This window comes from Phyllobates terribilis, unplaced genomic scaffold, assembly GCF_046119375.1.
Source record: "Phyllobates terribilis strain yellow unplaced genomic scaffold, ASM4611937v1 Scaffold_291__1_contigs__length_2406647, whole genome shotgun sequence".
Lineage (NCBI taxonomy): Eukaryota > Metazoa > Chordata > Amphibia > Anura > Dendrobatidae > Phyllobates > Phyllobates terribilis.
Window position 1 is genome coordinate 512,602 of NW_027363051.1, and position 15,972 is coordinate 528,573.

The 15,972-nt window shown below is 49.2% G+C and overlaps 1 protein-coding gene across 1 annotated transcript in view; it reads right to left on the bottom strand.

The window, feature by feature from the left end:
- Window positions 1–460: 460 nt before the first annotated feature.
- The window catches only part of LOC141220384 (uncharacterized), an 87,974-nt gene continuing 72,462 nt past the window's right edge, over window positions 461–15,972 (bottom strand). Inside the window, exons 7-8 of the mRNA XM_073666317.1 lie at window positions 12,465–12,582; window positions 461–2,157 (exon numbers count right to left, since the gene is read on the bottom strand). Coding sequence (XP_073522418.1) covers window positions 869–2,157; window positions 12,465–12,582 — 1,407 coding nt within the window. The 3' untranslated portion in view covers window positions 461–868. The remainder of the gene's footprint in view (window positions 2,158–12,464; window positions 12,583–15,972) is intronic.

The following is a 15,972-nucleotide window of genomic DNA, read 5'->3' on the forward strand; positions in this document are numbered from 1 at the left end:
TTTCTTAAGTCGTTCCTAGTAATTAGAGACAAGAAAAAGGGACTTAATTACCATGGTGAAATTTCACAAAGATCAGTCAGCATTCTGGAATTTAATAATGTACCAGATTCAGAGGCTGGATCAAATCACACCATTATTCGTGGTTGGTGGTACTGTCACTTCTGCAACTCATGAGACTGCCATTGCTGCGTGAACTCTGATCCTGGCACTGCCGTTCCTCCATATCACATGGGGAAGGAGAGCCAGAGAAAAGCCACTCTTTTGGCAGTCAGGCTTGATTTTAAAAGAGGGACCAGCCACAGCAACTCCCCCACCCCCTTGTACATGCCTTCCCCAGACCCCCTGGAAGTGAAATCCAACACTTCAGGTCAGAAGTCTCCGGCATGCTCTTCATCAGGGCACACCAATACCAGGGCCTCCTGCACATGCGCAAGTCTGGGACATTGTTGGGGCCAGCAGGCATCCAAAAGAACTTCAGCGCTCGCATCTACATGAGCCCTCAAGTGACCAGCGGTGGCGCTTCCAGGACCCGACACCGGCACTATAGACAAGGAGCCTTTCTTCCAGGCAAGGCCTGGGTAAGTTTCTCCTTTAACTTTCCTCTCCTGATTCTTCAGCTTCAGGTTCCCTCATGGACAGGAAACCAAAATGATGCGGGGTAGAGGTGCAGCCCTCTTATTCAGTACGCTTCCTGTCCTTATTGGGTGAATTCCCTCTCTCGTGTGGCGCTGGTCATGGGGGAAAGGAAAATTTTAGAAATTGTTCTGGTATTCAGTGAGATATTAATGACAATCTTACTTATCAAAGGAAGTGTACTCATTATTCTGAGCAATTTTTTAAAAAATTTTAAAACACACAGTGTACATGATTACAGTTTCTTTCCTGTATGACTTCCCTCATGTCTAACAAGATACGATTTATTTACAAAAGATTTCCCACATAGTGAACATGAATACGGCTTCTCCCCAGTGTGACTTCTCTCGTGCATCACAAGACTCCGTTTATCTGTGAAGGACTTCCCACATTCCAAACATGAAAATGGCTTTTCTCCTGTGTGAATTCTCTCATGTCTAACACATTTTGATTTCTCTGTAAAGCATTTCCCACATTCTGAACAGGAATATGGCTTCTCTCCTGTGTGAGTTTTCTGATGTCTAATAAGAGTCCCTTTATCTGTAAAGCATTTCCCACATTCTGAACATGAATATGGAGTCTCTCCTGTGTGAATTCTCTGATGTATAATAAGACTCCCTTTTTCCGTGAAGAACTTCCCACATTCCAAACATGAAAATGGCTTTTCTCCTGTGTGAATTCTCTCATGTCTAACACATTTTGATTTCTCTGTAAAGCATTTCCCACATTCTGAACAGGAATATGGCTTCTCTCCTGTGTGAGTTTTCTGATGTCTAATAAGAGTCTTTTTATCAATAAAGCATTTCCCACATACTGAACATAAAAATGTCTTTTCTCCTGTGTGAATTCTCTCATGTATAACACAATTTGATTTATATGTAAAGCATTTCCCACATTCTGAACAGGAATATGGCTTCTCTCCTGTGTGAGTTTTCTGATGTCTAATAAGAGTCCTTTTATCTGTAAAGCATTTCCCACATACTGAACATGAAAATGTTTTTTCTCCTGTGTGAATTCTCTGATGTGTAATAAATCTTGATTTATATGTAAAGCATTTCCCACATTCTGAACATGAATACGGCTTCTCTCCTGTGTGAATTCTCTGATGTGTAATAAGATTCCCTTTATCTGTAAAGCATTTCCCACATTCTGTACATGAATATGGCTTCTCTCCTGTGTGACTTCTCTGATGTGTAATAAGATTATATTTCTTTGTAAAGCATTTCCCACATTCTGAACAGGAGTATGGCTTTTCTCCTTTGTGTTTTCTTTGTGTCTGAGCTGAGCTTTTAGTAAGTTGCTTGTCACACTGAAGTCTTGTATCCACTGTGTCACCTGGAATTGTGGTAACAATGTGAGATTGCTCAGGAGATGATTCCTCATGATCAGGAGGATTATAAGAAGGTGAAGTGCTGTAAAGTCCAGGAGGTGCAGGAAGGGTGATGAGGTTTTCTCCATTAGAGTGCTTCCTGATATCTTCTTTTTTACAATTTAGTGATAAACCTTTATTCCCACAAGGATTTCCTATCAGGATGAAAGATAGAAAAAAAATCACATCTAATCTACAACACAAAAGAGATTTCTGAATGTATTTTCTGGATCTCACAATGAAGACCCTCGTCAGTGAAAGTACCGGTAATAAGGAAGACAACTACATGCCATAACATTAACACAATGACGGGTAAAGTGAATAACACTTATAAACTGGTGACATTGGCACAAGTCAGGGGTGGCAGAGACTAGACAGCAAATAGACAGTTCTTAAAGGGAACCTGTCATCAGGATTTACCCCCTTAATGTACCACCAGTGCCATTTCACTCTCTCAAGCTTCCTATCATGCCCTCAGTGTAGAAAAGTGTCCACACAATTAACAATGGAGTTTTAATCTTTTATTACTGCATGCAAATGAGATTGTCTAATCACGAAGGTGGGCTTCATAAAGGTGGCCACCGTAATCATGTCCACAGTATGCCTAAGGACTAGTGTTGAGCGAGTATGTTCTATTAACCCTTTTGGCGAATATGCTCGGGCCGAGCTCCGAGTATTTATAGCTGCTCGGTGATATGGTTGAATCGCTTGATTTGCGACTGTTTGACAGCTTTATTACATGTGAGGAATGTCTATTTCTTACACATTCCTCCCATGTAATAAAACTGTCAAACAGTTGCAAATCATACACACGGGAGCGATCTAACCTTATCACCGAGCTGCTGTAAATACTTGGAGCTCGGTCCGACCATACTCGGACAGAACATACTCGCTGAACCCTACTAAGGACATGATACGAACCCTTAGAAGAATGAAATAGCACCAAAATCATATTACAGGGTTAAATCCTAATTACCGGACCCAGGGGAGTCCTTCTCCCAATGTCTGAGAAGAAAAATCTACAGTGGCAGAAAGTGCAACGATTCCAGTATGTGAGCAACCTGTAGTGCAAATGGGCCTCCATGTCCCCTCTGGAGCCTCCTTATTCCATTAACCACCCTACACCACGGATCCTTCTTATCCCCTGGAGCCTCCCTACACCACGGATCCTTCTTATCCCCTGGAGCCTCCCTACACCACGGATCCTCCTTACCCCCTGGAGCCTCCCTACACCATGGATCCTCATCATCCCCTGGAGCCTGCCTACACCACGGATCCTCCTTATCCCCTGGAGCCTCCCTACACCACGGATCCTCATCATCCCCTGGAGCCTCCCTACACCACGGAGCCTGCTTATCCCCTGGAGCCTCCCTACACCACGGATCCTCATCATCCCCTGGAGCCTCCCTACACCACGGATCCTCCTTATCCCCTGGAACCTCCCTACACCACGGATCCTCCTTATCCGCTGGAGCCTCCCTACACCATGGATCCTCATCATCCCCTGGAGCCTCCCTACACCACGGATCCTCATCATCCCCTGGAGCCTCCCTACACCAAGGATCCTCATCATCCCCTGGAGCCTCCCTACACTACGGATCCTCCTTATCTCCTGGAGCCTCCCTACACCACAGAGCCTGCTTATCCCCTGGAGCCTCCCTACACCACAGAGCCTGCTTATCCCCTGGAGCCTCCCTACACCACAGAGCCTGCTTATCCCCTGGAGCCTCCCTACACCACAGATCCTCCTTATCCCCTGGAGCCTCCCTACACCACGGACCCTCCTTATCCCCTGGAGCCTCCCTACACCACGGATCCTCCTTATCCCCTAGAGCCTCCCTACACCACGGATCCTCCTTATCCCCTGGAGTCTCCCTACACCACGGATCCTCATCATCCCCTGGAGCCTCCCTACACCACGGATCCTCATCATCCCCTGGAGCCTCCCTACACCATGGATCCTCCTTACCCCCTGGAGCCTCCTTACACCACAGAGCCTGCTTATCCCCTAGAGCCTCCCTACACCACAGATCCTCTTTATCCCCTGGAGCGTCCCTACACCACGGAGCCTCCTTATCCCCTGGAGCCTCCCTACACCACGGATCCTCCTTATCCGCTGGAGCCTCCCTACACCACGGATCCTCATCATCCCCTGGAGCATCCCTACACCATGGATCCTCATCATCCCCTGGAGCCTCCCTACACCACGGATCCTCATCATCCCCTGGAGCCTCCCTACACCATGGATCCTCATCATCCCCTGAAGCCTCCCTACACCATGGATCCTCCTTACCCCCTGGAGCCTCCCTACACCACAGAGCCTGCTTATTCCCTGGAGCCTCACTACACCACGGACCCTGCTTATCCCCTGGAGCCTCCCTACACCATGGATCCTCCTTATCCTCTGGAGCCTCCCTACACCACGGAGTCTGCTTATCCCCTGGAGCCTCCCTACACCACAGAGCCTGCTTATCCCCTGGAGCCTCCCTACACCACAGAGCCTGCTTATCCCCTGGAGCCTCCCTACACCACGGATCCTCCTTATCCCCTGGAGCTTCCCTACACCACGGATCCTCCTTATCCTCTGGAGCCTCCCTACACCACGGAGTCTGCTTATCCCCTGGAGCCTCCCTACACCACAGAGCCTGCTTATCCCCCGGAGCCTCCCTACACCACAGAGCCTGCTTATCCCCTGGAGCCTCCCTACACTACAGAGCCTCCTTATCCCCTGGAGCCTCCCTACACCACAGAGCCTCCTTATCCCATGGAGCCTCCCTACACCACGGATCCTCCTTATCCCCTGGAGCCTCCCTACACCACAGAGCCTCCTTATCCCATGGAGCCTCCCTACACCATGGATCCTCCTTACCCCCTGGAGCCTCCCTACACCACAGAGCCTGTTTATCCCCTGGAGCCTCCCTACACTACGGATCCTCCTTATCCCCTGGAGCCTCCCTACCCCACGGATCCTCCTTACCCCCTGGAGCCTCCCTACACCACAGAGCCTGTTTATCCCCTGGAGCCTCCCTACACAACGGATCCTCCTTATCCCCTGGAGCCTCCCTACCCCACGGATCCTCCTTATCCCCTGGAGCCTCCCTACACCACAGATCCTCCTTATCCCCTGGAGCCTCCCTACACCACGGACCCTCCTTGTCCCCTGGAGCCTCCCTACACCACGGATCCTCCTTATCCCCTGGAGCCTCCCTACACCACGGATCCTCCTTATCCCCTGGAGTCTCCCTACACCACGGATCCTCATCATCCCCTGGAGCCTCCCTACACCACGGATCCTCATCATCCCCTGGAGCCTCCCTACACCATGGATCCTCCTTACCCCCTGGAGCCTCCTTACACCACAGAGCCTGCTTATCCCCTGGAGCCTCCCTACACCACAGATCCTCCTTATCCCCTGGAGCGTCCCTACACCACGGAGCCTCCTTATCCCCTGGAGCCTCCCTACACCACGGATCCTCCTTATCCGCTGGAGCCTCCCTACACCACGGATCCTCATCATCCCCTGGAGCATCCCTACACCATGGATCCTCATCATCCCCTGGAACCTCCCTACACCACGGATCCTCATCATCCCCTGGAGCCTCCCTACACCATGGATCCTCATCATCCCCTGAAGCCTCCCTACACCATGGATCCTCCTTACCCCCTGGAGCCTCCCTACACCACAGAGCCTGCTTATTCCCTGGAGCCTCACTACACCACGGACCCTGCTTATCCCCTGGAGCCTCCCTACACCATGGATCCTCCTCATCCTCTGGAGCCTCCCTACACCACGGAGTCTGCTTATCCCCTGGAGCCTCCCTACACCACAGAGCCTGCTTATCCCCTGGAGCCTCCCTACACCACAGAGCCTGCTTATCCCCTGGAGCCTCCCTACACCACGGATCCTCCTTATCCCCTGGAGCTTCCCTACACCACGGATCCTCCTTATCCTCTGGAGCCTCCCTACACCACGGAGTCTGATTATCCCCTGGAGCCTCCCTACACCACAGAGCCTGCTTATCCCCCGGAGCCTCCCTACACCATAGAGCCTGCTTATTCCCTGGAGCCTCCCTACACCACAGAGCCTGCTTATCCCCTGGAGCCTCCCTACACTACAGAGCCTCCTTATCCCCTGGAGCCTCCCTACACCACAGAGCCTCCTTATCCCATGGAGCCTCCCTACACCACGGATCCTCCTTATCCCCTGGAGCCTCCCTACACCACAGAGCCTCCTTATCCCATGGAGCCTCCCTACACCATGGATCCTCCTTACCCCCTGGAGCCTCCCTACACCACAGAGCCTGTTTATCCCCTGGAGCCTCCCTACACTACGGATCCTCCTTATCCCCTGGAGCCTCCCTACCCCACGGATCCTCCTTACCCCCTGGAGCCTCCCTAAACCACAGAGCCTGTTTATCCCCTGGAGCCTCCCTACACCACGGATCCTCCTTATCCCCTGGAGCCTCCCTACCCCACGGATCCTCCTTATCCCCTGGAGCCTCCCTACACCACAGAGCCTATTTATCCCCTGGAGCCTCCCTACACCACGGATCATCCTTATCCCCTGGAGCCTCCCTACACCACAGATCCTCCTTATCCCCTGGAGCCTCCCTACACCACAGAGCCTGTTTATCCCCTGGAGCCTCCCTACACCATGGATCCTCCTTATCCCCTGGAGCCTCTCTACACCACGGATCCTCCTTATCCCCTGGAGCCTCCCTACACCACGGATCCTCCTTATCCCCTGGAGCCTCCCTACACCACAGAGCCTGCTTATCCCCCGGAGCCTCCCTACACCACAGAGCCTGTTTATCCCCTGGAGCCTCCCCACACCATGGATCCTCCTTATCCCCTGGAGCCTCTCTACACCACGGATCCTCCTTATCCCCTGGAGCCTCCCTACACCACGGATCCTCATCATCCCCTGGAGCCTCCCTACACCACGGATCCTCATCATCCCCTGGAGCCTCCCTACACCAAGGATCCTCATCATCCCCTGGAGCCTCCCTACACTACGGATCCTCCTTATCCCCTGGAGCCTCCCTACACCATGGATCCTCCTTATCCCCTGGAGCCTCCCTAGACCACGAATCATCCTTATCCCCTGGAGCCTCCCTACACCACGAATCATCCTTATCCCCTGGAGCCTCCCTACACCACGGATCCTCCTTATCCCCTGGAGCCTCCCTACACCACGGATCCTCCTTATCCCCTGGAGCCTCCCTACACCACGGATCCTCATCATCCCCTGCAGCCTCCCTACACCAAGGATCCTCATCATCCCCTGGAGCCTCCCTACACCACGGATCCTCCTTATCCCCTGGAGCCTCCCTACACCATGGATCCTCCTTATCCCCTGGAGCCTCCCTAGACCACGAATCATCCTTATCCCCTGGAGCCTCCCTACACCACGAATCATGCTTATCCCCTGGAGCCTCCCTACACCACGGATCCTCCTTATCCCCTGGAGCCTCCCTACACCACGGATCCTCCTTATCCCCTGGAGCCTCCCTACACCACGGATCCTCCTTATCCCCTGGAGCCTCCCTACGCCACGGATCCTCATCATTCCCTGGAGCCTCCCTACACCACGGATCCTCCTTATCCCCTGGAGCCTCCCTACACCACAGAGCCTGCTTATCCCCTGGAGCCTTCCTACACCACAGAGCCTGCTTATCCCCTGGAGCCTCCCTACACCATGGATCCTCCTTATCCCCTGGAGCCTCCCTACACCACGGATCCTCATCATCCCCTGGAGCCTCCCTACACCACGGATCCTCATCATCCCCTGGAGCCTGCCTACACCAAGGATCCTCATCATCCCCTGGAGCCTGCCTACACCAAGGATCCTCATCATCCCCTGGAGCCTCCCTACACTGCGGATCCTCCTTATCCCCTGGAGCCTCCCTACACCATGCATCCTCCTTATCCCCTGGAGCCTCCCTAGACCACGAATCATCCTTATCCCCTGGAGCCTCCCTACACCACGAATCATCCTTATCCCCTGGAGCCTCCCTACACCACGGATCCTCCTTATCCCCTGGAGCCTCCCTACACCACGGATCCTCCTTATCCCCTGGAGCCTCCGTACACCACGGATCCTCCTTATCCCCTGGAGCCTCCCTACGCCACGGATCCTTATCATCCCCTGGAGCCTCCCTACACCATGGATCCTCCTTATCCCCTGCAGCCTCCCTACACCACAGAGCCTGCTTATGCCCTGGAGCCTCCCTACACCATGGATCCTCCTTATCCCCTGGAGCCTCCCTACACCACAGAGCCTCCTTATCCCCTGGAGCCTCCCTACATTACTTGGTCTATATGCAGCTGAACCTACTGCACATGTGATACATCCGCCCCTGCCCAAAACACTAAATATATGTCCTTAAAAATTATGTTTAAAGGGAAACTGTCCGTTCCCTGTGCCCCCAGAACCCGCAGCAGCTGTGTCTGCAGATATAAACTCTCCGTCTAACATCTCTATTACATTAAACACACAAACAGATCTTTAGAAAAAGTATTGTATTTCTAAAGTTTATGATATGTAAATGAGGCCTTTGACTTGTCGATGAGGCGCTCGTGACCCCAGAGTAGTCGTCCCACTTAGCATGTCATCACGGCTTTGGGGGCTTGAGAACATGACAAACCTACCGCATGCGCGTGGCTTCTCCTCCTCACTGCATTGAGCCTCTGACGCCGGGTGTACGCGTCCCATTACTGAGATAGGAGAGGACGGTCACTACTGGTCAGAGTCCATGTAGATGGGAGGAGCTCGGCCTCTAGCCCCGCCCTCCTCTCCCCTCCCCCTACACAGAATCTTATCAGGAGCGGCCGTCACCTCCGATCTCAGTGATGGAACAATGTTTCCTAACTGAATAGAGATTTTACCCCGGAACCGAGAATCCTGAGACGGAAGAAGAAATACGCAGATTTCTGTGGAGACTCCGGGGACAAAGTTTCCCATTTCCATCTCGTCTATTCTTACAATTCATGAAGTTTATTCCTCTTATTCTTGTGTAATAAAGACTGATCAGGACGTTATGTCTATTATATGGGAACAATGAGGAATACTGTCACCATGTAACAATACATCGCTTATGGTTTATGGCCGCCAGGATTTGGCAACACAAAAATGTCTGAAAAGAAACAAAGTATTTATTGTAGAAAAGTCCTAAAAGAAAATGAAATAAATATATTGTTATTGGCTTGGATCAGTTGTATTACCGCAGTTACAGCGACCCTCCACCCCGGGACTGAACACTACACATTTCCCTGTACAGTCCCCTATGGGGTCCTCTGCCCTCCGCTGCCCCCTCAGCTCAGATCGGTGGTCTCTTCCCCCGGCTTCCAGGACGGCCAGTGCAGTGGTATGGGGAGTGCAGTAGTACGTCTACCCCACCCTCCCCTGCCTTCCTGTGTTGTGACCTATGGGGCAGCGCCACATCCTATTAATCTCCCAGCAGTCTGCGGGGCGTCACCAGTTACAGATGTATTCTGCACCTGCTTTCATTGCTCCTGTTTGTTTTTGGTAACCTTGTCTGGCTTCCATAATACCCCGGGATGACTTAGGCCTCCATCTACAGGACCATTGTTACTCGTCTTCCTGATTCTGACCTCGTCCCGCTTCTTGATTGTCTAGCACCTGCCATCTTTGGGTCAGATCTGACATGTCGACCTTCTTCTGCCAGCTCGCTCTACCAGCCAGCACTACTATGTGGAGCAGCCCCGGTGTCTGTGCTGTAAGTCCAGATCACTGTACAGTGGTGAAAAGATGGAAGCCGGGAAACCTCTGGGACCGGCTGTATGGAGACTGTGTGTAAGCGCCTTATTATTAGGAACGGCCAGGTTTCCTCCATCGGTTCACCGTTACAGGAGGCAGATGGAGGACACAAGGAAGGGAGTCTATATATGATAACCGTATAGTCGCTTCTCAGTCTCAGGGTGGACGGTCGTTTTATCACTCAACTTGTGCAGCTCATGAAGAGAGAAAAATTCTAAAAAATAACAGCAGAATAAAGATGATAAAGTAACAAGATGAGAAAAACAACTCATCCCCCACAAAAAAGCTCCTCATACAGCGAGGTCAGTAATGAGAAATAAACCATCAAGAATGGAAGAAACAATCCAACAGAGGCCGGACAGACATCTGTCTGAGATGGTGAGTCCTGCATTGAGCAGGGGGCTGGATACGGGGACCCTGGAGGTGATCCCCTCCAACCAGAACATTCTAGGATTGTAAGTTGTTTGTGATATGTTCTGCTACCAGAGCTAAGGAAAGAGAGGAGATCTGTCCCTGCAATAGAACTCAGCTTAATCCCTACGATGTAACAGGGGACCTGATCCTGCGATCAGACCTGCTAAAGTCCTAAGCTAGTCTGTACGGAGACCTATAGATGTGGGGAAGGAATCCCTACAAGTACTAAGGACTGGGAGGAATATGGGACACCTCCTAACAGAAATAGTAGCAGACAGACGAACAAACAAAATATATAGAACATAGAGGTCCGTAGACCAAGCAAACTAACAGAGCAAGACACAGAGCACAGGCTAGCTAGAAAGTAGATATACAATGAAGTCCAGCAAAGCCAGAAGGGCGGAGCAGGATTAAATAGACCAACAAGGTCATGTGACCAGCAAAGGAAAAAACCTAAGAGCAAGGTTCTAACAGTTTGGTCATTTTATCTGTAAATCATTTCCCCCATTATCGGCCTTACAGATACATTATTTTATTGATTTTTTTATTTTTCCTCCTCTCATTTCCGGAGTCATAATGTTATTGGTCACTAAGCTGCGCAGTTCTCCTGCTATTCACCCTATAAATGTAAGGAAATACTGACAACTGGGCGTTACCATTGTTCCCCTACATTGTCCAATCAGCGCTGAGTGTGAGAAGTGTGGGGACACATGTATGGAGAACGGTGACACCCAGTTATCATGTCATTCATAAATGTCGGAGGAACGGCCGGGAATCTGAGCAGCAGTTTCTTTCTTTGGTAACAATTCTTGTCGGAAAAAGAATTTCATCCAATTTATTGGTAAAAAACAAAAACAAAAAAACGTAAAACTTTCGGAACCTGGATGAGGACATCTTCTTACCTTCTTTTGGTAATTTATGTATTTCACTGTTGGAAAGAGAATTATTTATTCACGTTAGAGGCTCAGATGGGGGGACGATTCCTAGACGACATCTTGTTTGTCTGGAGAGACCGAGAGTGAAGATTCTTCTAAAGGGACGTTCCCAAAATCACAATGTGCTCTTATAATAAAGTACACCCTGGTTATTGTGAATATAACCCCTGTATAACATCTGGCCTCTCCTGCACATATCACCCCCTGAGTATGCCCCCCAGGATCTATACACCCAGTAGTTGAAATTGTAACCAATACATACCGAGGAGCCACATGTTATATACTGGGGGGTGGGACAGGGCTGGATGTTATACACCGGGGGGACAACAGGGCCTGAAGGAGAAGCCAGACTGCAGTGATTAATGCGTGTGGCCCAATACTATTCTCCATATAGTGAACCTCTCCATATTACAAGATTCACCATAAATGAGACGCTGACAGGGGATATAATCCGTGCATGGTAAAGGGCGCCCCCTCTGGGTAGTATTTAGTCTCCATGTTTATACGTTGGTTGAACTAGATCTCAAAAACCAACATGATGTCAGATAACGACAACTCTAGATGCGGCCATCGCAGCTGTTTGTAGATATGAGCTCCTAATCCCTTTTATGATGAAGCAATTCCCCACCCGGCACAGAGGACTAAACAACTGTCATGTACTGTCACCTACCTGGTGTCCTCCGCTTGTCTCTGACTAAGACCTGTGTTCTGGTCCTCCGACATCCAAGATGGCCTCCATAGTGGCAGAGGGACGACAGCAGTATGTCTGACCCACACCTCCATAGCATGGCACTTACTGACTTACCATAGGGGTCTTCATGCCACCGGGCGGTCGGCCTGGATGAGGAGGGACCAGAACGCCGGCCTCAGTGTAGGAGGCAGTGGGAGGCAAACAGAGGCGACAGGTAGGACGACTCTACATGTGACATGTGTCGTCACTCGTCAGCACCAGGCAGTGGCTGCTACATCACCGAGATCCATAGGACAGGGAGATTCATAACCTGGAACACAGGCTCAGTCATTTATATGGAAGCAGGGACTTGTGTAAGGAAAATATGGACGTAAAGGATGGAAGGAATATTATAGAAGGTGAAGGAAAACTAATACGTGATTCCTAATCATAAAGAAGAGGTGTGAAGGCGGCCCCGTTATTCATCAGTGCACAGCCGGACTCTACAGGAGCAGCCGCGCCATCACCGGACGCTTCTGCTGTGATGAGGACAGCAGATAAAGCTTCACTGCACCGGAGACTTCATACAATATCACACACCGGTCATCATCATCATCACACGCCGGTCATCATCATGATCACACGCCGGTCATTATTACATACCTGTGGAAACATCTACTGGAATCTCCTCCTTCCCGTCACTCACACACGGCTGATCCCCCCCCGTCATCGCTTCTTCTTCTGTCTCGTCCTTCACTTTATTCCTAGTTGGATCTTCCTCCTGATATATCAGATGTAACAATCAGCACAATACAAGAAACCACGAAAATCTGTGACATCTATGACCTCAATCAGAAATGTCCCCTATATACAGATCCGGTACAGGGCTCAGCACAGTCTACCTGATGACTCTCCGTGACATTGTGATTCTCCTCTGGACAGTCCTGGGAATACAGAGGACGTGGATATCTCTCTGGTGGATTTCTCCTCCTGAATCCATCTGTAGGAAACACACAGTGACGGAATAGATTGTGTCATGTGTGGCAAAGTCACTGGTAAAGTGATAGAGGGAAGATATATTTCATGGAGGCTATTAGCTTCTGTGAATTGAAACCATGAAATTTGCTCCAACATGCTATTTGCTTAAAGAGGTTAAACTTCCATGTTAAAAGGGAGTGTTTTTTGTGAATGATCATTGTGAAGGGTGGGAGGTCATTCACCATATCTCCATCTCAGAGTGTGGTCTTTGATTTAAATACAAGTCCTACTGAGGCATTCAGTGTTCAGTGTCTGGAGAAGCTAGCTCCAGAGAGGATCTTGTGTTTGTTTTTCTTGAACCAAGTGGAGTTGCTGAACTCTCAGCAGGTGGATCCCTGCTATCACAAAGACTGTGCTTTTGTGTTACCATTTTGCTTTGTTTCCTGTTTTGGCCAAAGGGCCGTGATTTCTTTTATGGACTCAGTGTTGGTTTATGCTGCATTTTAATAAACCAACGAGAACTTTTTGGCCAAAGGGCCGTGATTTCTTTTATGGACTCAGTGTTGGTTTATGCTGCATTTCAATAAACCAACGAGAAGTTTTTAAAGAAACAGTGTACCTGTGTCTACCTCCGTGTGAGCGATCTACCACACATGTTATGATGAAATTATGGGAGTAGTAGTAGGTGACCACAGAACAGACATGACAGTCTCCCTCCTCACCCTGCTGATCGGCCCATATTGCGATCGCCTCTTGTGCTCCATGTATAACCTCAACCTTAATATCAACCAGATCTTCACCCTAAAAATAAAAATGTAAGATGAGCTCAGGTCCCATCACTTCATGGTCCGATGTTGTGGGGACTTCAGTGTCATCTACCTGATGATCCTCCGGGATGTTGTGATTCTCCTCTGGACAGTCCTGTGAATACAGAGGACGGGAACATCTCTCTGGTGGATTTCTCCTCCTGGATCCATCTGTGGAGACACACAGACTGAATACATGACCTGCCGTGTATCTGTCTATATATGAGACTCGTCTCTCAGAACTAGTAATTCTATGGTTATGTATCAGGGAATAAATTACATTGTTGTGGTCCTCACCACCGGTACAGAGGTCCCAGCACATTGTGGCCTCAAGTATGAAGTGATAATCAGCGAGGCCAAAGCCTAATGCTCTCTGCTCTGCACTCGGAGGATGAGGACCCTGAGGAGAGGGACAGAGAAGACCCTCGTCAGTCAGATGGAGCAGCCGTACTAAGAAACACAACTTCTCCAAGTTTCGTTTCCAGGGATGGAACCACAGAGGAGCTGGAGAAAGCTCCACATTTCCATCCATTGGTTTCTTCTCTCCTAATTCACCGTTATGGAGATTGGGGGAAGGACGGTTACCATTTACCAGTGATTGTATTTTGAGATCTCATGATGTCACCATGAGGACACGGCCTCCCTCCTGGACAGGATCCTCTGGGATCACTAAGAGGAGAGAACCTTCCGTTCTATTAAAAGACGGGTTACCGCTTTCTTATTCTTCTTTAAATGGAGATAACTCTCAACATCCGCCTCGATATAAACACTAAAATAGGCAGCAAGTGCGCAAAAAGATCTGCGTTTGTCTCTGAAGGAGGAAAAAAGGGCACATGTACGCCTGACGGATGAAGTCACAGAACCCGGAAGGACGGTGTTGTGGGGAGCACCCGGTACACAGCGGTTAGTACCTATCAATGTGTAGAAAGGACAACTAGAGAGCCGGCACCGGGGTCATGGGCGCTTACTGATGCACACGGGGAGCCAAGGAGAGATTGTCTGGTCTGACTCCACAGAAAAGCTCCATAATACATATTCTTCTGAACAAACATCCCTTTAACCCCGTCACTCTCGCGTCTGTTTTCACCTTCCTGACCGGGCCAATGTTTTACAATTCTGAGCACTGTCACTTTATGGAGGTAATAACTCTGGAGCTTCATCGGATCCCGCTGATTCTGAAACTGTTTTTTCGTGACACATTGTGCTTCATGTTAGTGGTAAATTTAGGATTTGGCATTTTTTTTGCGTTTATTTATGAAAATATCGAAAATTTTACAAAAAAAATGTTGGACTTTTAATTTTTATGCCTTTAAACCAGATATGTATTAACTATTTTGTATGGTATAACTAACATTTACCACATGTCTACTTCACATCAGATTTATTTTTTTTGGTAAAAGTTTAATCAGCAATTTCTTATTTTTCAAACAAAATTTACAAAACCAATTTTAAGTTTCCTCCGTTCTCCCCTTTTGCATTTTAAGTCTGCAGTCCTGCTCCCCAATACTTATATCTATGGCCAGTTTGACGTCAATCAGCCGTTACTAACATGTCGCATTTAAGGGATCGCACTCATCGGCTGAAATAAAATTGGTCGGATATTCCTGAAAAGTAGGATGATTGTCTTGCGAGTACGATGCGACTTCTCTCACCTGTCTCGCATCTGTATGACATCCGTATCAAACGCGTTTATAACATCAGCTTTTACAGACGGTCATTCTCTGACATTTCAGGGTAATTTTCTACCTAATAAAACATTTTTTTATAGATCTAGAAAGATAGAAATGAGTCAGTGAGATATATCATCAGGGCAGGGCGTGTGGAGCTGCTGTACATGGATTTAGCTAATAATTAAAGAATTTAAAGTAAAAAAAGCAAAGGGGGAAAGCGGACAGCTGATGCTTATAGTCTGGGAAGCGGGTAATAAACATTAATATACATAGATCTTCCCAGGGGATTAATATTAACATCTGCGTAGCCTTTACTGGTTATTAACAAGGGGTGACCCCCTCCCAAAAAAATGATGTGGGGGCCCCTTCTATTTTTAATAACCAGAAAAGGCTAGGCAGACAGCTGCAGGCTGGTATTAATAGCCTAGGAAGGGGCCACGCATATTGTACCCCCTCCCAAACTAATAACATCAGCCTGCAGCCGCCCAAAAAATGGTGCATCCATTAGCCTCGGCTCTTCCCACTTTCCCTGGTGCAGTGGCAAATGGGGTAATAATATTGGGGTTGATGTCAGCTTTGTAATGTCAGCTGATCTCAAGCCCAGGGTTAGTAATGGAGAGGCGTCTACAAGACACCCACATTACTAACCCCCATCAGTTTAAGTAAAAAACACATACACAGAGCAAAGTCCTTTATTTGAACAAAACACTTCCCGAC